This window comes from Chanodichthys erythropterus, chromosome 23 (assembly GCF_024489055.1).
Source record: "Chanodichthys erythropterus isolate Z2021 chromosome 23, ASM2448905v1, whole genome shotgun sequence".
In the NCBI taxonomy this organism is placed as follows: Eukaryota; Metazoa; Chordata; class Actinopteri; order Cypriniformes; family Xenocyprididae; genus Chanodichthys; species Chanodichthys erythropterus.
The window spans coordinates 2530857-2555314 of NC_090243.1; the positions used below are offsets into that span (position 1 = coordinate 2530857).

The 24458-nt window shown below is 40.1% G+C and overlaps 1 protein-coding gene across 1 annotated transcript; it reads left to right on the forward strand.

Moving 5' to 3' along the window:
- The first annotated feature begins 8 nt into the window (after positions 1 to 8).
- On the forward strand, positions 9 to 24458 carry rec8b (REC8 meiotic recombination protein b). The gene is made up of 18 exons (XM_067377951.1): positions 9 to 426; positions 787 to 855; positions 988 to 1130; positions 10323 to 10398; positions 10539 to 10662; positions 10932 to 10989; positions 11082 to 11149; positions 11457 to 11538; positions 14502 to 14583; positions 15499 to 15655; positions 15839 to 15979; positions 18804 to 18876; positions 20006 to 20163; positions 22640 to 22688; positions 23097 to 23172; positions 23344 to 23460; positions 23545 to 23651; positions 23725 to 24458. The coding sequence occupies exons 1-18, from the start codon at positions 371 to 373 to the stop codon at positions 23799 to 23801; spliced, it is 1713 nt and encodes a 570-aa protein (XP_067234052.1). The 5' UTR covers positions 9 to 370; the 3' UTR covers positions 23802 to 24458.

Genomic DNA, 24458 nt, shown 5'->3' on the forward strand with positions numbered 1-24458 from the left:
AGCACAAATATTAAATAAAATATTTTAAAAAAAATAATTAGTCCCTCAGACCATCGTATGTGTGTCAAAACCTACTGAGCTGCCTACCTAGACAGCATTTTGAGCCCCGAACAGCGCGAAGATGCTGTCTATCTAGGCAGCCCAATAGGCTTTGAGACGCAGCCTTCGTTGCATCTGTCAATCAAACCTCACAGAACTAACTGAACTGAAGAAAAAACATCGCTGTATTGATTTAGCGCGTATCTGAGGAAATTCACATTATCTACGGGTGTTTTGGCAGAAGTAAAGTGTGACCAAAGGTTATCAGATTAGATTTTAAATTAGATATCGATTGTGCTCGGGTTTGTGAACTGAACAACTCTGAGGTAAAATGTTTTATTATCCAAACGTGCTTCAGCGTCACACTGGCTGCTTCTCTACTATCTGGTATGTACTTCATTATAAACATGATTACGAATTTAATAAATAATAGCAATAACAATAACAATAATTATTTAATTTTTGGCCGTTTGTTTGGACAAAACAACTACGTATCGCTGAGGTGGCTTTTAGAAAGTTTTTAGTAACTCGCTAACTTCACAAAATATGCAGACTTAACGTTAACTCTGTGAAATGTGTAAAACTAAAATAAACTCTAAAATAAAATATGTACAGCTGAATCTACATTTAGACAATTTGAGTAAACAGGACGTTGAAGAACAAGTGGAGTAAGTTATTTCAAAACATTGAATTAAGTTTTGTTTGTTGAAGATTGTTTGTTTGCTTGTTTGTTTGTTTTGTTTTCAGGCTGGCAGCCACTAAAGGCATCAGGATTTCCAGAAGAGAGTACCTCAAGGTCAACGTCATGCGCACTTGGTTAGAGAAATCTTTGTTTCTCCTTCAAAATATCACCATATAAATGTGGGTGATAATGTATGATACTCTTTCTTGCAGGTTATTTTGTCAAAATTTAAAAATGTTAGTAAGTTGTGTTTGTGTATATTATAGTGAGGACATTGTGGATTATGTGATGGTCCAGGTTCCTCCAGTCCATCCCAGTCTTCCCCGGCCCCGTTTCTCTCTTTACCTGTCCTCTCAGCTTCAGTATGGCGTAGTCATCGTCTACCATCGCCAGTGTGCTCTTCTGCTGGGTGAGATAGTCAACATGACTGTAGAAACAATGACTTCTAGTGTAGATGATAGATATATGTAGTTTTGCTTGACATTTATTCTACAACACACCATTTTAAGACGGCAATCCAACCAAAACTGATCAAAGCAAAATACACACAGGCCTACTATCCCTTCAGAAAAAGTACACATTAGCACACTTTTAAAAAGAGTACTTATTACGGAAATAATATACTTTAAAAGAATATACTTAAAGGATTAGTATACTTTCAAATAAGATTTTCCAGATAATTTACTCACCCCCATGTCATCCAAGATGTTCATATCTTTCATTCGTCAGTCGAAAAGAAATTAAGGTTTTTGATGAAAACATAGTGGACTTCAGTGGCCTTCAGATGGTTGAAGGTCAAAATTCCAGTTTCAGTGCTGCTTCAAAGAGCTTTAAACGATACCAGACGAGGAGTAAGGGTCTTATCTAGCGAAACGATCGGTCATTTTCTAAAAAAATACAACTGTATATGCTTTATAAACACAAATGATTGCCTTGCACATGCTTCCGCTTTCCGTATTCTTTAAAAAGCTTACGCTGTATGTCCTACGCCTTCCCTATTCAACTTGTGGAATGAACACGGCACCAGTTTCGTTTTTATTTTTTTCGTAAGTAGAATAGGGAAGACGTAGGACATACAGTGTAAGCTTTTTGAAGAATGCAGAAAGCGGAAGCATGTGCAAGGCAATCATTTGTGTTTATAAAGCATATACAGTTGTATTTTTTTAGAAAATGAGCGATCGTTTCGCTAGATAAGACCCTTATTCCTCGTCTGGTATCGTTTAAAGCCCTTTGAAGCTGCACTGAAACTAATTTTGACCTTCAAATGTCTGGAGGCCATTGAAGTCCACTATAAGGAGAATAATCCTGGAATGTTTTCATCAAAAACCTTAATTTCTTTTTGACTGAAGAAAGAAAGACATGGACATCTTGGATGATATGGGGGTGAGTAAATTATCAGGAAAAATTTATTTAAAAGTGGACTAATCCTTTAAGTCTGAACTACTCAGTTCAAAACATTTAATTGCATGTTATTTGCAATTAAATATAGGCCTATAGTTTTAATTTTTTTTACAGATGCATAACACATTTCAGTTTAAATTATAACAATGTGCTTAGTATGTGTAATGAAGTGTCAACAGAGTGCGGATCCATTTGCAGCTTTTTATTAAAACACAGCAGTGTTTACAAACAAGGGCAAAGCAGTACCGTAAACAGGGACAGGCAGGGGTCGAGGCTGGCAGCAGAGAATCAGAGTCGGGTCACAGGCAGAGATCAAGACAGGCGGCAAACAAACACAGTCCAGGGCACAGGCAGAGATCGGGGTAGGCAGCAAAGGTTCAGCAGAGAGTAACAGTCCAAGAAACAACGAGATAACAGTCCAGGGAATAACGCTCAGAAATGACCACCGTAGCAAAACAAGACTTCGCGATGTATGAATGCAAGTGTGTGTGTTATATAGGGTGTGTGTGATGCCGTGCAGGTGTGTGCGCAATCAGTCCCAGGAATGAGGGCCTATGGGTAATGGAGTCCGAATGAGATTCAGTATTCCGGTGATGGCTCCCTCCGGCGGTCCGGAGGATGAGACGAGGGAGCCACATTCATGACTGAGCCCCCACCCTGCGAGCGGCTCCAGACGCAAAGAGGCGGACGCCGGGGTCTACCACGTGGTCGAGGGGCTGGCCTCTCCGGGTGCGTCCGATGGAATTCCTCCATGAGTGTGGGGTCTAGGATATCATCCCGGTTGACCCAGGATCGCTCCTCCGGTCCGTACCCCTCCCAGTTGACCAGGTATTGTAGTTTCTGACCCCGACGCCTGGAATCGAGCAGTTCCCGAACTTGGTAAGCCTCCTCGCCCTCAATTACCAGCGGTGGGGGATGACGGCCCTCGGCTCCCTCTGGTTCTCCTCTCGGACCCCCGGAGGGTTTCAGCAGCGAAACATGGAAAGTGGGAGAAACACGATAGTTAGCAGGTAAACTTAACCGAAAAGAGACAGGAGTGATCTGTTTAACAATTTGGAAAGGCCCTACAAACCTGGGACTGAGTTTCTTGGATGGAAGTCTTAGTCGGAGGTCTCTCGTGGAGAGCCAGACCCATTGACCCACGGTGTACTGGGGATTGGGACGCCGGTGTCGATTGGCCTGTACCTCCTGTCGCCGAACTGCCCGTTGTAGGTGGCGATGAGCCAAGTTCCAAGTCTCCTCGCTCCTTTGTAACCATTCGTTGACAGAGGGTAGGTCAGAGGGTTCACCAGACCACGGGAACATTGGTGGTTGAAATCCTAAGACACATTGGAAGGGAGTGATACCCGTGGCCGGTTTTCTCAGAGAATTCTGGGCATACTCCGCCCACATCAAATACCGACTCCATTCAGCCTGGTTCTGCTGACAGTAGGTGCGGAGGAACCGTGTGATCTCCTGGTTTAGCCGTTCTGTCTGGCCATTAGATTCTGGGTGGTAGCCCGATGTCAGGCTGATATTGACGTTCAGTTGTTTAAAGAACGCTACCCACACACGAGAGGTAAATTGTGGTCCCCTGTCTGACACGATATCCTCAGGCAGCCCATAGAACCTGAACACGAAGTTGCATAGTAGTTCCGCAGTCTTGAAGGCAGTGGGAAGTTTAGGAAGGGGAATGAGGCGGCAGGCTTTGGAGAATCTGTCAACAACCGTGAGTATGGTGGTGTTGCCCTGTGACAGTGGTAGATCGGTTACAAAGTCTATGGCTATGTGTGACCAGGGACTTTGTGGAATGGGTAGTGGCTGAAGCAGGCCAGCGGGAGATTGATGTGGTGTCTTGGATGTCTAACAAGCGGTGCAGTGGTGAATGAACTGGGTGACGTCACGGAGCATGGTGTCCCACCAGAACTGGTTTTGCAAGAGGTGGTGAGTGGCGGTAATTCCTGGGTGTCCAGAGCTGGGCAAATCGTGAACATGATGCTGGAGCCTCTCTCTCAGAGCAACTGGTACGAACAGACGGTTAGGGGGACATGTAGCTGGAGGAGCAGACTGTTCGTTGGCCTGTGTGATCTCGGATATTACATCCCACTGGACGGGTGCGAGAAGCAGAGTGTCAGGAATGATATGTTCTGCGTGTTCAGTACGTTCTAGGTGTTCAGCTTGCCGGGATAGTGCGTCGGCTTTCGTGTTCTTGGACCCAGGTCTGTATGTCACCTTGAACTGGAAGCGAGTAAAGAACATTGCCCACCGAGCCTGGCGAGGGTTAAGCCGTTTGGCTGAGCGGAGGTACTCTAGATTTTTATGGTCCGGGAGTACCGTGAATGGATGTTGGGCTCCCTCCAACCAATGACGCCATTCTTCCAGCGCCGCCTTCATTGCCAGCAATTCACGATCTCCCACATCATAATTACGTTCAGCCGCGGATAACTTTCTGGAGTAAAAAGCACAAGGAAACATTTTCTCTGGGGTACCTTGGCGTTGGGAAAGAATGGCACCAATGCCCGTGTTGGAGGCATCAACCTCGACGATGAAGGGCCTTTCAGGATCAGGATGACGGAGTATGGGAGCTGTAGTGAACCGTTCCTTCAATCCTTTAAAAGCCGCCTCTGCCTCTGGGGACCAGTGCAGCCGAGATATGTGACGCTTAGTCATGGAAGTTAAAAGGGCTGCAACACTGCTGAAGCCTCGTATAAACCGCCTGTAGAAATTAGCGAGGCCCAGGAATCTCTGTAGTTCCTTTAGCGTGCGTGGTTTCGGCCAGTCCAGTACGGCTTTCACCTTCGTGTCATCCATTGCGATGCCGTCTTGACTGATAACATACCCCAGGAAGGAGGTTGAAGTCTGGTGGAACTCACACTTCTCTGCTTTTGCGTATAACTGGTGTTGGATGAATCTTTGTAGCACGGCCCGAACATGTTGTATGTGTTCCTCCAGTGTATTGGAATATATGAGGATGTCGTTGATGTAGACGATAACCCAACGGTTCAACATGTCTCTGAACACATCATTAATGTAGGATTGGAAGACGGATGGACTGTTGGAAAGCCCGAACGGCATAACAAGGGTCTCATAGTGACCGGTGGTTGTAGAGAATGCCGTCTTCCATTCGTCCCCCTCACGTATCCGAATGAGGTTGTAGGCACAGCGGAGGTCGAGTTTCGTGAAGTATCTGGCTTGTCTTAGTTGCTCCAGAGCGGCAGGTACTAATGGTAATGGGTAGCGAAACTTGACTGTGATCTCGTTCAGACCTCGATAGTCAATGCAGGGTCTCAGACCTCCATCTTTTTTTTTTAACAAAGAAGAACCCTGATGATGCAGGGGACGTGGATGGTCGAATAAAACCTTTGGCTAGTTCCTCCTCAATGTAAGCTTTCATGGCCGCGGATTCTGGTTGTGACAGGGGAAAAATTCTGCCTTTAGGAGGCGAGGTGTCGGGTAGCAAGTCTATAGCGCAGTCTCCAGGTCGGTGAGGTGGTAATTCTGTAGCTTTTTGTTTGCTAAAGGCTATGGCCAGGTCTGTGTACTCAGCTGGGATGTCAAGCTGTCCAGGGACGGTTTCCTGTATTTCCACAGAGCGAATGGGTAAAGGAGTGACGTGTTTTAAACAGTTTTGGTGGCAAAGAGTGTCCCACTGCAGGATTTGACCCTCCTTCCAGGAGATATGTGGGTTATGGATACGAAGCCACGGTATACCAAGGATGATGGGGTTGTTAGGTGAGTGGATGACGTAGAAGCGGATGGGTTCTTGATGAAGGATTCCTACTTGGAGTTTAAGTTCGTCGGTGATATGAGCGATCTTTCCTCCTCCAATGGGTTTCCCGTCTAGCGCCTCCACTGTTAAGGGAAAGTGGCAGTCAGTTAAGGGGATATGGTGATCTTTAATGAACGTGTCAGACATGAAGTTTCCCGCAGCTCCAGAATCCAGCAGGGCGTGAGTGAGTATGTTCCGTTCATGATAGGTGATCTGGACAGGAATTTTGAGGCAGTTAGATGCGTAATCAGAGGGAAGAGGAGAACTCACCGCCCGGGAGCTGGTTGACGGGGGTCGAACTGGACAGTTAGCCTTGACGTGGCCAGCCTGGCCGCAGTATAGACAGAGATGCATCTGCCATCTCCTCTCTCTCTCCTCCGGCAGAAGTGGAGTGTATCCGATTTGCATGGCCTCAGGGGCAATGTTGGTTGCGCTGGGAATCCGTGCAGGACGCCTGGTACGAAGGAGGTTATCAATGTGAATAGCAAGTTCGATAAACGTGTTTAGTGAGCTTCCCTCATCGCGGCAAGCGAGTTCTGCTTGTAATTCCAGCGATAACCCTCGACGAAACAGCAGTTTCAGTGTATCCTCCACCCAGTTAGTTTGAGCTGCTAGAGTGCGGAATTGCAGGGCATATTCAGAGGCTGTTGTTTTACCTTGCGTGAGAGAGATTAACTGGTCACCCGGGCTCTGGCCGCCTGCAGGATGTTCGAACACCTCTCTGAATTGTTTCAGAAACTCAGTGAAAGTGGGGAATACTGAGCTGTCATTCCTCCAAACAGCAGTAGCCCAGTCCAAAGCCTTACCCGTCAGTAACGAGCAGACAAATGATATTCTACTCATCTCGGTGGTATACAGAGAGGGCTGTTGGTTAACATACAGGGAGCACTGTAGCAGAAAGCCCTTACATTTGGCCGGGGTACCGTCAAACTTCTCAGGAAGGGCCAGGCGGGGATTGACAGCAGGAGGAGACGGGAAGGTTGGTGTTGCAGACGCCATGGGAGGCGGCGTGGCGACCTCGGTGGGGTTGAGCCGTAGGCCCTGCAGTGTCTTTACTAATTCCTCCGTTAATGAAGTTAGTCGACTCAGCTGATGGTGATGCATCGCTAGCTGGTTGGCTTGAGCTGAGAGCTCGGAGGAAATCTGTATTAGAGCTGCTGGATCACCGGGTGGCGAAGTCTTCTGTAATGAAGGGTCAACAGAGTGCGGATCCATTTGCAGCTTTTTATTAAAACACAGCAGTGTTTACAAACAAGGGCAAAGCAGTACCGTAAACAGGGACAGGCAGGGGTCGAGGCTGGCAGCAGAGAATCAGAGTCGGGTCACAGGCAGAGATCAAGACAGGCGGCAAACAAACACAGTCCAGGGCACAGGCAGAGATCGGGGTAGGCAGCAAAGGTTCAGCAGAGAGTAACAGTCCAAGAAACAACGAGATAACAGTCCAGGGAATAACGCTCAGAAATGACCACCGTAGCAAAACAAGACTTCGCGATGTATGAATGCAAGTGTGTGTGTTATATAGGGTGTGTGTGATGCCGTGCAGGTGTGTGCGCAATCAGTCCCAGGAATGAGGGCCTATGGGTAATGGAGTCCGAATGAGATTCAGTATTCCGGTGATGGCTCCCTCCGGCGGTCTGGAGGATGAGACGAGGGAGCCACATTCATGACAGTATGTTAGTCAACATATCAAAATAGGTGTACTTTAAAGAAATGATTAAAACAATGATTTACTAAAATGTACTTTACAGTAAAACTATTAATTTGACATTAAAAAAGGCACTTTTTAAAAGTGTACTGCAGCCTCACAACGTGATAAGTCATGAAAGTGCACTGTATTTAAGTACGCTTATGGCCTTTTATTATATATTTATTTTATTTTATTTTTTAGAATTATACTTTTAAGACTTGAAGTACAGTACAAGTGCACATTCAATACACTTCTTTTTCACAAAGGATATGTGCAGTACAGGCCCAACAAAACAATACAAAACATACTTGCAATCATGCTCTAATAGTACTTGATGTAACACTTGTGTTTTCAGATGGTCCAAATGAGTCTATCTGTCTTTACGTGACCATATGAGGGAAGCCCATATGGTCAAATAGCACACCACATTATCTTGTATTGATCAGCTGCTTATATGAGAGAAACCTGTTATTTCTCAGCAGAATATTTGGCTGCTTCAGTTATTAAAGTTTAAAACAGCTGCCAATACTGTTTGCACTCAGGAACAGATTCATGCTGTTGTAAGATCTTCTCTTTGTAGTCTAACTATAAAACACATTGTCATGACTGAAAGCGTTTAGAGATTAGCATGGAACCGATAAGCAAGTAAGCTGAGATTGAATGCATTCATCAAAATGACACAGATTTCAGAGAATAGCAGACGTACGTATTTAAAGATGTGCAAACAGATGCACTCGCTTAAATATGGAAGTGTCTCAAGGTGGACAATTTGAACAAACAGCTTAATCTATGGAGGTATTTAATTTATGAGCAGGAGAAAATTAAACAGAATTAAATTGAATATCAAATGACCTTAAAGCGTTAGTTCACCCAAAATTTATTACTCACCCTCATGCCGTTCTACACCCGTAAGACCTTCGTTCATCTTCGGAATGCAAATTAAGATATTTTGGTTGAAATCCGATGGCTCAGTGAGGCCTCCATTGCCAGCGATGACATTTCCTCTCTCAAGATCCATTAATGTACTAAAAACAGTGGTTCAATATTAATATTATAAACCGACGAGAATATTTTTGGTGCGCCAAAAAAAACGCATTTAGTGATGGCCGATTTCAAAACACTGCGTCGGTAAGCTTCAGAGCATAATGAATCAGCGTATCGAATCATGATTTGGATCGCGTGTTAAACCACCAAACTGCTGAAATCATGTGACTTTGTTGCTCCAAACCGCTGATTCGACACACTGATTCATAACTCTCCGAAGCTTCCTGAAGCAGTGTTTTAAAATCACTATATAAGTCGTTATTTTGTTTTTTTGGAGCACCAAAAATATTCTTGTCACTTTATAATATTAATATTGAACCACTGTACTCAAATGAACTGATTAAATATGTTTTTAGTACCTTTATGGATCTTGAGAGAGGAAATGTCATTGCTCCCTATGCAGGCCTCACGGAGCCATCGGATTTCAACAAAAATATCTTAATTTTCATGTATATGACTTTCTTCCTTCTGATGAACACAATTGGAGATATATTAATAAAGATCCTGAGATTCCTGACGAATTCGAGCTTTATATAAATTTGAGGGAGAGTATGAGCTGAAGAAAGTGCCTCCATCCACATCCATCCATCATAAAAGTACTTCACACGGCTCCAGGGGATTAATAAAGGCTTTCTGAAGCGAAGCGATACGTTTTTGTAAAAAAAAAACAAACAAAAAAAAAAACCTGGAGCCATGTGGAGTATGTTTACGATGGATGGATGTGGATGGAAGCACTTCAGCTTCATACTCGTTGGTCTCGCTCACTGCCATTATAAAGCTCGGATGTGTCAGGATATTTATTAATATATCTCCGGTTGTGTTCATCAGAAAGAAGAAAGTCATATACACCTAGGATGGCTTGAGGGTGAGTAAAGCTTGGGGTAATTTTCATTTGAAAGTTGAAATCCTTTAACAGCATATATAGCTGTAGGTTCAGTATATTACGCTGCTTTCACTTTAATACACACATCTAATATACACATGCGATTTCTTTACTTGCTGTTTATGTTCACAGACATAAACGACTGTGTTTATGTGAGCTTTGTGTATTTTTGACATAACCTTGTGTGTATTTGACAGTTTAAGCTCAATGAGACGTGAAAGAGAACTTCACTTCAGATGTGTGCATTTAGAAAACCATATATCAGAAGTTTAGACTGATATGGCTTTAAAACACATGCAGATAATATTCTTTCATGATGATGAAGAACTGCAATGTCACATGAGCATGACCACAATAGAGATGATAATCAAAATCAAACAGATCTTTTCGTTTTTTGCAGAGTATCCAAGGCACAAGCTGCAAAGGCTCTGCCGCCTTCTGGAAAATGGGGTGGGGAGTAGCAGCTCATTTGCATTTAAAGATGCATGTATGAAAACAGAATGTTTTTCATGTTTTACAACATGGTATAATAAAGGATCTGTGTGGTATTTTGAGGTGAAACTTCACAGATGCATTCTGGGGACACCTGAAACTTATATTACCTTGAAAAAAAGGCATAATAGGTCTCCTATAAAATGAAATTAAAACTAAATAAATATTTTGGTGCAAGCAACCTTGACTTACATTATAAACAGACATTTAAATTAAAACATTAAATGTTAGTGAATGCATTTTCCTTTTCCAACAAATGAATGCAGGCATAGTTTTCCATTGCATTGTCCGCAAATGTGTTTTTATTATACTGAAATGAATTGTTTTCTGATTGATTTCCCCACAGAGGAGGTTCAGCAAACCATCGAGCGCTTTCTTCGCTCAAAGAGACACTTGAACATTGACATGCCGGACACTGATAGGTCAGATTCAGGGTTGTCACTCTCATGTTGTGTCACTAAAGTAATTCATTCTGACACAGACGTTCATATTGTTCTTTATATACCCGTGACTGCTGTTTATATCACTACTGTTGCTGTTCTGGAATTGTGTTTCCTTCTAGGTTGGTGCTGAATGTCCCTGACTCTCTGTTCCAGCTGGAGGAGGCGGAATGGGCACTGGAGCCATTTTTTGGAGTGATGGGGGTTGATTGTGAGCTGCCTACTAGTCTTTACTCGCCATCTCAGGTGATGACCTGAAGCATATACATACGGTTTGCGTGAATTATGCATTGGAGCCATATCTGAGACCAGAATATCATAGAGGCTTGGATCCACTAGCAACAGCATATATAGCAATATGCAAAAAAAAAAAAAAAAACTGACTTCCAACCTCAATACTATTGATCTAGTACTGTAGAGTTCATAAAAGTGAATTTAACATAAACACATCACATTAATCTCATCTCGACATTTTCTAAGCAGTTCAACCATGGATTTATTGTTTATTGTCACAGCAATTTATGGAGGCCTCACCTTCTCTGATGGTCAGAAAGGAAATTACATTACTTAAAGGTGAGATTTTGAAATATCGCAAGATCTGATGTAGGTCAAAGAGTTGATCTTTATGGTTTTCACCTAATCTCTCCTTCTCTTTCCTTTTTAAGACCTCATTGCTTCTCCTGAATCAATCACCATCAAAGATGCAGAGCTGGTGCCTGTGCTCGCAGCGGAGGTGATTTTCACTCTACATGCATATCACTCCTCCATACTGGCAATAGAAAACTCACAGAGATCTATTTTTGAGTCTGTGTCCACAGTCTTTGCTCACACCAAACTCATGACGGCACTTCTCTACCATTTGCCTCCACAAAATTCATACAGCTCTTAGTGAAGTTTTAGTTGAGAACAGATCATCTACCCACATGAAGCTTAGTCACGAATAACACCAGATGATATTATTCATTCCTTTTTATCTGTGTTTACTGTACCACACTCTTCATATACCGTTTCCTAATCTCATGTTTCTGATCATATTCCAGTTTGGTGGGGCAGAGTTACCTGAAGCCACAGCTCATGAGATTGACATGCTCATGGAACAGCAAGACCAGTTCCATCTTGGTGGTAAGAACGATAGATAAATGGATGGACTGATAGATACATACATACATATTGATCTCAATTAACATTTAATGTTTCATTATTAGACATTCACAGGCCCACACAGAATCTTTGCCCACTACAGATGCACGGATCAGCTCTGACGTCACCCGAACCTGCTGTTAAAAATTGATCATCCACCCGCAACCCACCCATTTTCTCTGATTTAGATATCTGCACTTGATTGTCATATTACAATTACTCAAATTCTAAGTGTTGAAGGGTTAGCTCATCCAAAAATGAAATTCTATCATTAAATACTCACCTTCATGACGATTTGTGAACTTCGGGAACACAAATTAAGATATTTTGATTAAATCCAACAGGTTTTTTTAAGCAACGAAATAACCACATTCAAGGTTCAGAAAAGTAGTAAAAACATTGTTAAAACAGTCAACGTGACTACAGTGGTTCTACATCATTGGCCAATACTGAGTCGGTGTTCTGATGTAGAACCTGGAAGCGCTGCAAAGTAAATAGTGTAGCAGAATGACAGGGGAGAGATGAATTTGTTGAATAAAGTTGTTATTTTCATTTTGTTTTTGCAACCAAAAAGTATTCTCATCGCATTCTAAAATTAAGGTTGAACCACTGTAGTCACATTGACTATTTTAACCATGTTTTTACTACTTTTCTGAACCTTAAATGTGGTAATTTCGTTACTTTCAGTGGAAAGTAACGAAGAAAGTATTCTCAGATTTGATCAAAAATATCTTAATTTGTGTTCGAAAGATGAACGAAGGTTTTACAGGTGTAGAACATCATGAGGGAGAATTAACCCTTTAAAGGTGCCATCGAACATTTTTTTTTAAAAGATGTAATATAAGTCTAAGGTGTCCCCTGAATGTGTTTGTGAAGTTTCAGCTCAAAATACCTCATCAATTTTTTTTTTTATTCATATTTTTAACTGCCTATTTTGGGGCATCATTAACTATGCACCGATATATAGGTTGCTGCCCCTTTAATTCTCGTGCTCCCCCCGCCCCTGGAGCTCCTGCTTGCTTTAACCAGCATAAAAACAACTAATATACACAGCTAATATAACCCTCAAAATGGATCTTTACAAAGTGTTCGTCATGCATACTGCATGCATGCGTCGGATTATGTGAGTATTGTATTTGGATGTTTACATTCGATTCTGAATGACTTTGAAGTTTTGCTCTGTGGCTAAAGCTAACAATACACACTGTTGGAGATATTTATAAAGAATGAAATTGTGTTTATGAATTATACAGACTGCAAGTGTTTAAAAATGAAAATAGCTACGGCTCTTGTCTCCGTGAATACAGTAAGAAACAATGGTAACTTTAACCACATTTAACAGTACATTAACAACATGCTAACGAAACATTTAGAAAGACAATTTACATATATCACTAAAATATGTCAGTTATTATTGCTCCATCTGCAATTTTTCGCTGTTGTTATTGCTTGCTTACCTAGTCTGACGATTCAGCTGTGCACATCCAGATGTTACTGGCTGCCCTTGTGTAATGCCTCGATCATGGGCTCATTGGGCTGGCATATGCAAATATTGGGGGCATACACCCCGACTGTTACGTAACTGTTACTGTTATGTTGAGATTCGCCTGTTCGTCTGAGGTCTTTTAAACAAATGAGATTTATATAAGAAGGAGGAAACAATGGAGTTTGAGACTCACTGTATGTCATTTCCATGTACTGAATCTCTTGTTATTTAACTATGCCAATATAAATTCAGTTTTTAATTCTAGGGCACCTTTAAGAGTGATGATATGGTAACATATTATACTGAAGTAGGCTGCTTTTATATGAACATTTGTTTAAAGTAAAAGTTCTTCTTTAGCAAAATTACATTTCCTTAATAGCATAAACACAGGCTTTACTCCCTTCAAACTTAAATTGTCACCGTTTCCATCACTGCAACTTCCTGAACACACATATACAAGAAATGTAATACGTTCATCCCAAGCAAAGGCTGAATGTAGGCTTTATTATTTTATTGTCACATAACAGCGCATAACAGCTGTTATCTCATACCCAGCTCTTGATTCTTCCTGGTTTACTATTTCAGTAAAACATTCCTACATGGATTTGTTCTGCTTAAATTGCTGGACCCTGCAACTACGTGGTTTAATGAGAGTGCAAATTAGTGCCTGACGAAAAAAAATAAGCTTTTAACACATTAATATTTCCATTATTATGCTGGAAAACATTCTTTTCAGAATAATTTATGTTAAGCTTGTGTATATTTTTAGTTAAAGCTGTTAAGATATTAAGCAATATCTTTTTTCCTTTGTTTCCTTTATATAATGACCACTAAATACTCAGCGCATGGTTTGCCTTAAAGCATATTAAAAACCACATGGACATATAAACAACATTAAAAAAACTTGTTTTCACCACAGGGGGTCCTTCATTAAATGACGGCCAATATTTATAAAGGATTTGATCTGCTGTAAAGTGTAACAACACCAGGCCGTTGGCACCCTCTGCAGGCATTTGTTATAATACATAATGTACATGATTTTTTTATATTATGTATTTTTAGCGTTGTTCTTTAAAACCATATGTTTACTTGCTTTTGATAGTTTATTTGAACCAAATATTCATTGTTGTTATATATGTATTTTAAGTCAATTTAAAAGCTTAGGTCTTTGCTTAGGTCTGTTTTTATTACTACAAAAAAGTCTGATTACTTGATTAATCGTCAAAATAATCGACTGATTACTTGATTACAAAAAATAATGGTTAGTGGCAGCCAGTTTATTAGAAATATAATAGTTCTGCAGATTTCCCCTAAAACTCAGCACAGAAAATGCCAAAATGATACTGTCTGGGCCCAATTCTTAACCTGTTTACATAGTTGACTATAATTGTCAGCTACAAGCATGTTTTTATAAAAATATGTGTCTAAAAGTCAGATGTTTTTTTCTATTGCCCCATAGATGAAGAAGATAAGGAGAGAGAGAGGGCGACAGAAGGGGAGAAATCAGGATATATGGATCCTGCTATGGTCTCTATAGAACAGTGAGTACCATAAAGATGAGATGAGGGACATAAAGATGAAAAGGTTAAGAAGGAAAAACTGCTGTTGATTCAAATTTGGTTAGTCGCACTGCACCCAGTTCTGATTTGTTTGTCATATCTGATCTTTAGTTCTGACTGTCTGCACTTTAATGTTGCAAGACCTGCTTGTTCAGAAAATGTAGTCAATATCTTGTATATCTACGTAATGGTAATGACTTAAGCTTCAGCGCAATGACAACGGTTTCTACAATGAAAATAAATGAGAGTGCCATTGTGGAAAATAGGCTTCTCTTCATGTCTGCCCTGAACTCAGGAGGTGCTACATAAGCTTGGAGGCATTACTGTAGTTTACAGATGAATGCATAAGTTGTGTCTGAAACTAAGCACTTATTCATTACATAGTGGATGCCACATAGTTCACTATAAGAGAAGAGTGAGCAAACATGAGTGAATTTGGACATTTACTGAGCATTTTGTATGACATTACATACACATTGCACCCTAAATGACTAAAACTACTTCAGATCCAATCATTTAAGGCTGAACAACATTTCCAAAAATTAGATTTTAAACCACATGTGGTGTGGTTTTGGTTGTGCTTTGGATTTTTCATGTTTTTCTTTAACCAAAAATCAATTGTGCGCTGCCTGTATGAACAAAGCTGTTGAATTTTTCTGTTAGTTGTGATGCGGAATATGGGACAAAATAGAGCAGTCAGAAAAACTCTTGGTTTGGTTTGGACCCAACAAAACATCAATTTAGACAGACAATAACAGTTTGATGGGCCAAATGTCCTTGACCTAGATAAAAAATAGAATTCCTTGACTGCACAGTTTAATGGAGCCCATAATGTGTACCTGAAATGGCCGCTAGTGTTGAACGGTGAATGCTGAATCACCGAATGCACGTTTGCAGACTGAAGAACAGTGAATGTATCGTGGATGAGGGGAATGGGCGTCTTACAGAGGTCACCTTAGATCGGGTCGCTATGGAGATGACCCCACCCCCCATCACCTTGCCAACAACCACAGAGGCCAGTGAGAAAGACATCGAGATGGAGCGCTCCAGTGAGGTTTGTGTGTGTAGCCTTGTCCACATTACCTTGCCCATTATGCTCTAGTGTTACATAATCCATATGTGTTCTGAAGCGTGAACGCCTTTGTAGCAAAGGCAGTTACATTGGCCTGAGTCTACAACTATGTGTTTAATAACCTCTCACTTTCATTTTTCCTCTGGTTTTGTCCCTCTTTCTCAGACACTCTTAGTGGAGCAATCTGTGCCTCCAAAGAAGCGAGGTCGCAAACGGCAACTGATCTTCGCCGATCAAAACACACAGATTTCCCAGGATGCAATGCGACAACAAATCAACAACCCTCTGATTGAAACCCAATCTCTGGTGGGAGCTCTTTGATAGATAACTAATCTAATCAGTAGCACTGGAAATCTTTATGCACCTCATGATTTAATTTGATGTAGTTTGAGGGAGCCGTGATGTAATTACAAAAACGATTCTTGATGCATCTCAATTTTTCATTAACAGCATATGGGTGCAAATCTTTAAGGAGTTAAAGTGGCTCTCTGGCTTTCTCATAAAAGCCATACTACATGCTCTAACTACCAATAGAGATTACATTTTGGCAATTTTCAGAATTATTTACTCCAGTCTTCAGTGTCACATGATCCTTCAGGAATCATACTCTGAATTCTTATTATGAGTAATGTTAAAAACAGTTGTGCTGCTTAATATTTGTAATGTATCCCGGCTATATAAAATTAAACAATTCTGTCATTAATTACTCACCCTCATGTCGTTTCAAACTTGTAAGACTTTCGTTCATCTTTGGAAGACAAATTATGATATTTTTGATGAAATCTGAGAGCTTTCTGTCCCTATATAGACAGCTACACAACTGACACTTTTCAAAAAAGTTAATAAACAGATCGTAAAACTAATCCATAATGAAATGAGCAATTTAGTCAAAAATTTCTGAAGAGACACGATTGTTTTATATGATGAACAGTTTTAATTTAGGCTTTTATTCACATTTAAACATTCATCAACTCTCACATCAGTTGTGGTAAACAGAAGCTCAAGCATGTTTGCTTGACGTGTGAGAACCAGTGAGGGTTCATTCTTGTGTTACACAGCGCGTTTGAGCTTCGGGAAGTGGTTTGTTCTTACGAGTCAGGCAGGTTCAGTCGAGCTTCTGTTTATGTTCACTGATCAATGTTTATATATTAATAAAAGCCTAAATTAAATCTGTTTTTAAAAAATTAAAAAACTAAATTAAAAAACTTTTTGAAGTGTCAAAGTGTCAGTTGCTTTGCTGTCTATGGAGGGACAGAAAGCTCTCCAATTTTAATCAAAAATATCTTAATTTGTGTTCCGAAGATGAACGCAAGTCTTAAGCCCGGAACACACCAAGCTGACAGCGATGAACTAGTGCTGACGAAAGCAGACTGCGGGGTTGGATCACGTTGACAGTGTCTGGGTCCAAAGATGCCCTGACACACCAAACGCTCGACACCCGACGGCCAAGTAGCACGTCCATTCTGTGTCTGCGCAAGAAGAAATGCCTTTCCATACCAGCAGTAGGTGGCAGTAGCTTAACAGCCAATCAGAATGATCAGATGGCCTGACTGACCGACGAGCTCTGACGCCGATTCAACATGTTGAATCGGCTGAAAAAGAAAAAGGCGGCGAGGACCAACTTCAGCCGACAGTGTGGAACACACTGAGAAAACCGTCGGCTTGGTGTGTTCCGGGCTTTACAGGTGTGGAACGACATGAGGGGTAATTAAGGAGTAATTAATGCCTTTAACTTCTTTTTAAAACTCTTACTGTCCCCAAACTTTTAAACGGTAGTAATGTAATATTTTTAACCATATTAAATACACTATATTGCCAAAAGTATTGGGACACCCCTCCAAATCATTGAATTCCAATCACTTCCATGGCCACAGGTGTATAAAATCAAGCACCTAGGCATGCAGACTACTTCTACAAACATTTGTGAAAGAATGAGTCGCTCTCAGGAGCTCAGTGAATTCAAGCATGGTGCAGTAATAGGTTGCCACCTGTGTAATAAGTCCATTCGTGAAATTTCCTCACTACTAAATATTCCACGGTCAACTGTTAGTTGTATCATAACAAAGTGGAAGCAATTGGGAACAACAGTAACTCAGCCACGAAGTGGTAGGCCATGTAAAATCACAGTTGGGGTCAGTGCATGCTGAGGCGCACAATGTGCAGAAGTCGCCAACTTTCTGCAGAGTCAATAGCTATAGACCTCCAAACTTCATGTGGCCTTCAGATTAGCTCAAGAACAGTAGAGAGCTTCATGGAATGGGTTTCCATGGCCGAGCAGCTGCATCCAAGCCTTACATCACCAAGCGTCGGATGCAGTGGTGTAAAGCACTCTGGAGTGACGAATCATGCTTCTCCGTCTGGCAATCCGATTAATGAGTCTGGGTTTGGTGGTTGCCAGTGGAACAGTACTTGCCTGACTGCATTGTGCCAAGTGTAAAGTTTGGTGGAGGGGGGAATATGGTGTGGGATTGTTTTTCAGGGGTTGGGTTTGGCCCCTTAGTTCCAGTGAAAGGAACTCTTAATGCTTCAGCATACCAAGACATTTTGGACAATTTCATGCTCCCAACTTTGTGGGAACAGTTTGGGGATGGCCCCTTCCTTTTCCAACATGACTGCGCACCAGTGCACAAAGCAAGGACCATAAAGACATGGATGAGCGAGTTTGATGTGGAGGAACTTGACTGACCTTCACAGAGTCCTGACCTCAACCCGATAGAACACCTTTGGGATGAATAAGAACGGAGACTGCAAGCCAGGCCTTCTCGCCAACATCACTGCCTGACCTCACAAATGCACCTCTAGAAGAATGGTCAAAAATTCCCATAAACACACTCTTAAACCTTGTGGAAAGCCTTCCCAGAAGAGTTGAAGCTGTTATAGCTGCAAAGGGTGGACCAACTACCTATTAAACCCTACAAATTAAGAATGGGAAGTCATTAAAGTTCATGTGCACATAAAGGCAGGCGTCCCAAAACGTTTGGCAATATAGTGTATTTTACATTTTTGATATTTGACAATTTTTACAATTTTTGATCTTTTGATCTTCCAACCCTGTTAATCAGAAATGATTTGCTTATATGATTTTCTTTCTGTCCATCTGTCTCAATCTTTCTTTCTCATTTTTCCTTAGTCTGACATACTCCTAAGTATTCCTGCCTCTCGGAAGACATCAGCAGCAGTTCTGCTCAGCACACCGTGTAACAGTACGTTGTAACACACAGTGGCCCAGCACCTCTCATAAATTATATATAAACTTGTTTTAAAGGATTAGTCCACTTTCAAATAAAATTTTCCTGATAAATTACTCACCCCCATGTCATCCAAGATGTCCATGTCCTTCTTTCTTCAGTCGAAAAGAAATTAAGGTTTTTGATGAAAACATTCCAGGATTATTCTCCTTATAGTGGACTTCAATGGCCTCCATTGTTGAAGTTCAAAATTACAGTTCAAGTGCAGCACAAGTGCAGTACAATTCAGTGCAGCTTCAAAGGGCTTTAAATGATACCAGACGAGGAATAAGGGTCTTATCTAGCGAAACGATCGGTCATTTTCTAAAACAAAATACATCTGTATATGCTTTATAAGCACAAATGATCACCGTGCAAGTGGTTCCGCCATTTCACCTTCCGTATTCTTCAAAAAGCTTATGCTGTATGTCCTACGCCTTCCCTATTCTATTTACAGAAAAAACGGAACTGGCGCCACGTTTGTTCTGGAAAATTCTATTTGAAAGTGGACTAATCTTTGAATATCTTTGGGCATAAAGTCATCAACAGCTCTAGAAAACCCTTTTTTTTATTCCAATACTTATACAGCACAAATATTTATCAACTAAATGGAAACTACTGCATCAGCTCCTTTAACTCACACTCAAGAGTTTAACAAATCTTAATAATGAAACCACTGGACCATCAAATGGCTCAGCAGTTTCAGCAGGAGTCAGGAAGCACCCTTAAAGCCGATCACACCAAGGACAGTAACTATAAAGATATTGTTCTAAAAAATATAAAAGTATAGCACACACCACAACGATAACAGCACAGAGAAACAATATCGTTGGAATCACTTTCAGAACTATTTTTTTTCCAGCTGATGAATGATAAAAACATTGACAGCCAATCAGAATTCATCCTGCTTTAAAGAGGGCAAGCATAGGCAAGCAGCATAACCGCAACGCACACTAAGAATAAACAGAACAATTTTGTGGATTGGTGTGGACACTAATATAGTTATAGTTATCTTTATAGTTATTGTTCTTGGTGTGATCAGGCCTTTAGCCTTGTACACTCCACTCTTATAACGACTGACATGCCTCCGGTTCTTGCATTGCAGTGCTCATCCACCCTGACCTCCAGGAGCTATGGAAATGCTGCAGCGTTTCTTCCACCCTCCCCCGTCCCTCCAGGAAACGGCAGGTGCAGGAGGAGGGTGAGCCTTTGGAGATGGAGAAAGAAAGAGGAACAGAGAGGAGTCGGGAGTCTAGCAGAGAGGTGAAGAAGTCTTAGATTGCTTATCTGGTAAATAGTCAGTAACAGCCACTGCAGTATCATTTGTTTGCGCAACTTTTTTTAAATGACTTGCTTTAAAAGGACCGTCGCACGCAACTTGAAAAAAAAGAAATGGCTACATCGTGGTCATTAGACGAGGTGCAGACTCGTTAGTAGCCGAGGTGGTGCAACTATAATGATCAGTCTATAATCCACTTTGAAGCGGTACTAAACTGAAGTGGAAAAGCAAACCGAAAGTAAAGCGAGCCAAGCCAAAGCGAGCCGAGCCGAAGCGAACTGAGCTGAGCCGAGCCGAGCCGTTCCACGCAGTGGAAAAGCGGCATTAGTTGTATTGAATGTGCACTTAAAGTGTATTTCAAATCTTAAAGTATATTTGGTTACACTTTATTTTAAGGTGTCAGTATTACAGTGTAATTATACATTTAAGTACTGAGTAATGACAATTAACTACATATACTTACAATAGGGTTAGGGTTTAGATGAGGGTTTGGTTTAGGGTTAATTGCACGTAATTATGCATAATTTTTAGTTATTACTACAGTAAATACATGTAACATATGTAATAATGACACTGTAAAATAAAGTGTTACCGTATATTTTTTAAAAACTGTACAGAAATGATAATATTAATGAAATAAAATGCCACTTAAGCATACTTAAAGACAGAAAACGTTCATGACTGTTTAACATACTGAAGTGCACTTTGTAATAATGTTTAATTAAAAGTTTTACTTTACTGTACACTTTAAAACATTGTTTTAATAATCTTTTGTCATACTTCAAAGAAGTACACTTAAAGAACATGTAAAGTACTTGATTTGTTATAACGTTAACTGTTGTGTTATTCAGTATTACATTTAAACTTAATATTTTTTATCTCCTGGTTTCATAGATAAGGCTTAAGCTAGTCTCAGACTAAAATGCATGTTTAAGCTATTTTAACTGAAAGCAACTTGTAATTACATATCTTAAAATATGTCAGAGCCATTGTTTTGTCTCTATTTTTTTCTAAGGCACGTTTATAAAAGCTACTTAAATGTCCTAATTGACCTAATGCTTAGTCCTGGCTTAATCTAAGCCTAAATGTACTAAACTGCAACTTCATCATAACAAATGTTAAATATATTTAAAGGGTTAGTTCAGCCAAAATGAAAATGTAATTTATTACTCACCCTCATGTTGTTCCACTCCTGTAAGACCTATGTTCTTCTTCGGAACACAAATTAAGATATTTTTGATTAAATCGGATAGGTATATGACTTGTCCATAGTCAGCAATATAATCAAAACTTTCACGGTCCAGAAAGGTACTAAATACATAGTTAAAACAGTCGAAGTGACTGCAGCGGTTCACCCTTGTTTTATGAAGCGACAAGAATACTTTTAATGAGTCACCATTCTGATGTAGAACCAGGAGGTGCTGGACGTAAACAACATATGAGAATAACAGAAGAGAAGATTAAATATAGTCGTTATTTTTGTATAGGCGTTATTTTTGCCGGCCCAAGGCATAAGCGGCTTCTTGGGGCCCCCATAAGCATATGAAACGACAGCTTGATTTTTACAGCGCACAATCAGTTGAAGTTCCCGTCACAATAATACCGTACAACTCTACTTACATTCGCATCACATGATAACGCAGCAGTAGAGTTACACCCACGGGACACTGCACTTATTCACAATCACAAAGGTTCATTATTTGCATGTGCTTTAAAGCCTTGCCGGTTAAACATTTAAATATTCTGTTCTGACATGCGCTTTTTCTGAGCACATACGCCCGAAGCGTGCGCATACTAAAAGCCTGTCAAACAGCGCCATATTTGTTAATACATTTATTATTGTTATCTTGTTACAGGTCCATTTGATCTGTTCATTTTATGTCATTATTTAAGTATTTAATTTAATATTGTGCATTTTGTACATTTATTTTTTTATATAAGAAGATACTGTTTATCTTAAGTTATTTTAAACGAGGGGTCCCCAAATGAAATTCTGCTTAGGGCCCCATAAAAGCTTGGGCCAGCCCTGATATTGCCGTCTATGGACCTCTCGAATTTCATCAAAAATAAAAACAAAATGTGTGCAACGACATGAGGGTGAGTAATTAATGACAGAACTTTCATTTTTGGGTAATACAGTAAATACATGACAAGTTTCCATAGTTTACAATGAATGCTTCGCAGTTCATTCGGCAGTACACTTTAACCATATTTATAAAATTACATAAGATAATATTACATAATTAAGTTCTACTTATGTGGGTAAAAAAATTACTCTGAAGTTCAGCTAACTACATTTAATGAAATACATTTTCACTTAATTGCGATTAACGTGATAAAGTGTCAGAAAACATTACATTAAGTTTGCACTTATTTCCATAATAAGTATTGTATTTTAAAGTATTTTCACAAGATTGTCTTTAACTCACTTCCCTTTCTGTGTGTTTTGTGAATGTTTAGGTGGTCAGGGAGTCTGGCGAGGCTGCTCTGCTTCTATCTGAGCTCTCAGGTGACAACCAAATGCTCCACTTTTTATAATTAAATCAGTGAGGTTTCAGTGTGAAGTCTACTTTTTGGGATGTATAAGACAGTGTCCAATTACTTTTTGATTTACTTTAACCTCCAAGCTCAACATTTTAATAATCTAAAGTATATAGTCCCATCAGTTATATCCCAACAAGGATAGTAAATTCAGTTTTGTTTTTTTACATTTTTGACATTTCTTTTTGGTTCCCATGAACAGCCTATAAATCATACAAAATGTTTTTTTAATGTAAAATGCAAAAAGTTTTCTGAGAGCCCTGTTTAGGGGTAGAGTTAGGGTTAGGGGATAGAATATACAGTTTATACAGTATAAAAACAATGATGTATATGGAAAGAAATTGAAAATCCAACATGTGTGTATGTGTTTGTCCAGTTGGTTCAGATGTGCCGCTGGATCTGTCTAAAGGAGACAAGTCTCAGAGTGACATCATCACTCCCACCCGCAGATGGTGAGAAGTTACAAAAGGAAAAACAAAATGCATAAAAATAGAGATAGTTACTAAACACCAATGTCAGAGCATGTGTCATATTGAAGGCTGCAGTTTCACGTCATGCGATCTTACTGGCACATGCACACACTGTCAGCCTGAAATCCTCTGAAATAAACATTATGTACATAGGTCTCCTATAGAAGAGGCTCCTGTTTCTATGGAGGTGATATTAGAGGAGCATGTTGAACTGCCACAGGGAGAGACGGAGCCTGAGATGAGTGACATCACCACCGCTGACTTGCTCAGGTTCACTTAGTAGCTGAACACGTCTTTGTGTGCATATATATTATCTGGTGTCACCCATCAGGTGTCATTCTTTCTGTCATACAGACTGACCATTGGCTTCATCAAGCGCTTTGGAAAGGTCTCCTTTCACTCACTGCTGCCTCCAGAGGCCGAGCGCAGCACTACAGCTCATCTGTTCTACAAAATACTGGGTAAGATACTGTAGGTGTTTGCTTTTTACTGTCTCTAAGTATGTATATGACATGTGATCTGTTTGTTCTACAGAGCTGCTCTGTGGTCTGAAGTTAAGTGTATGTCAGACCGAACCGTTTGGAGACATCGCCATCACCATGAACCGCTGAACACACACACCCAAATGCAAACAGCAAGTTGAAACTGTTAAATTGTTTTACACTTTTGTTAAGCACAGACAATTTTATACTGCCAGTTTATAGGCTAGTTTAAATGCTAAGATTGTTGTTTTGTATTCATAAAGAGAAATGTAGAAATACTCTGCATAGTAATTGATGATTATGAATAATTGGTTACTATTATTTTAATGTAAATTATCTCACATAGCAGTTGCATGGTCAACAATAGTGTTCTTTTTAAGTTTTTATTATAAAAATGTATGTGTTAATTTTTATGATGCTTTTTTATGAAGTTGATGTTTTTATGTATTTTTATGAAGTTTAATGTTTCATGTTTTAATATATAACTTTAATATTTTTAATCACTCAAGATATTTTTAGCAATGGGCCTTGTGAAGTTTTTAGCTGTTCTCAAGTTATGGAAGAAATTTGTTGAATGATATATATAGAATTTGTCTCAATGCTAATTTCAATATAATAAATGCATTAAAAAGTTAGTAAAATTGTTTGTTTATATTTGCTGTGAAAAAATAAGCATTTGTTGTCTGCTGTCAAATTATGTTCTACATTGATTCATCCATCACATACAAATTACTGTTATTATAGACCTATCACTCTAGTCAAGTCACCTTTATTTATAGAGCTTTA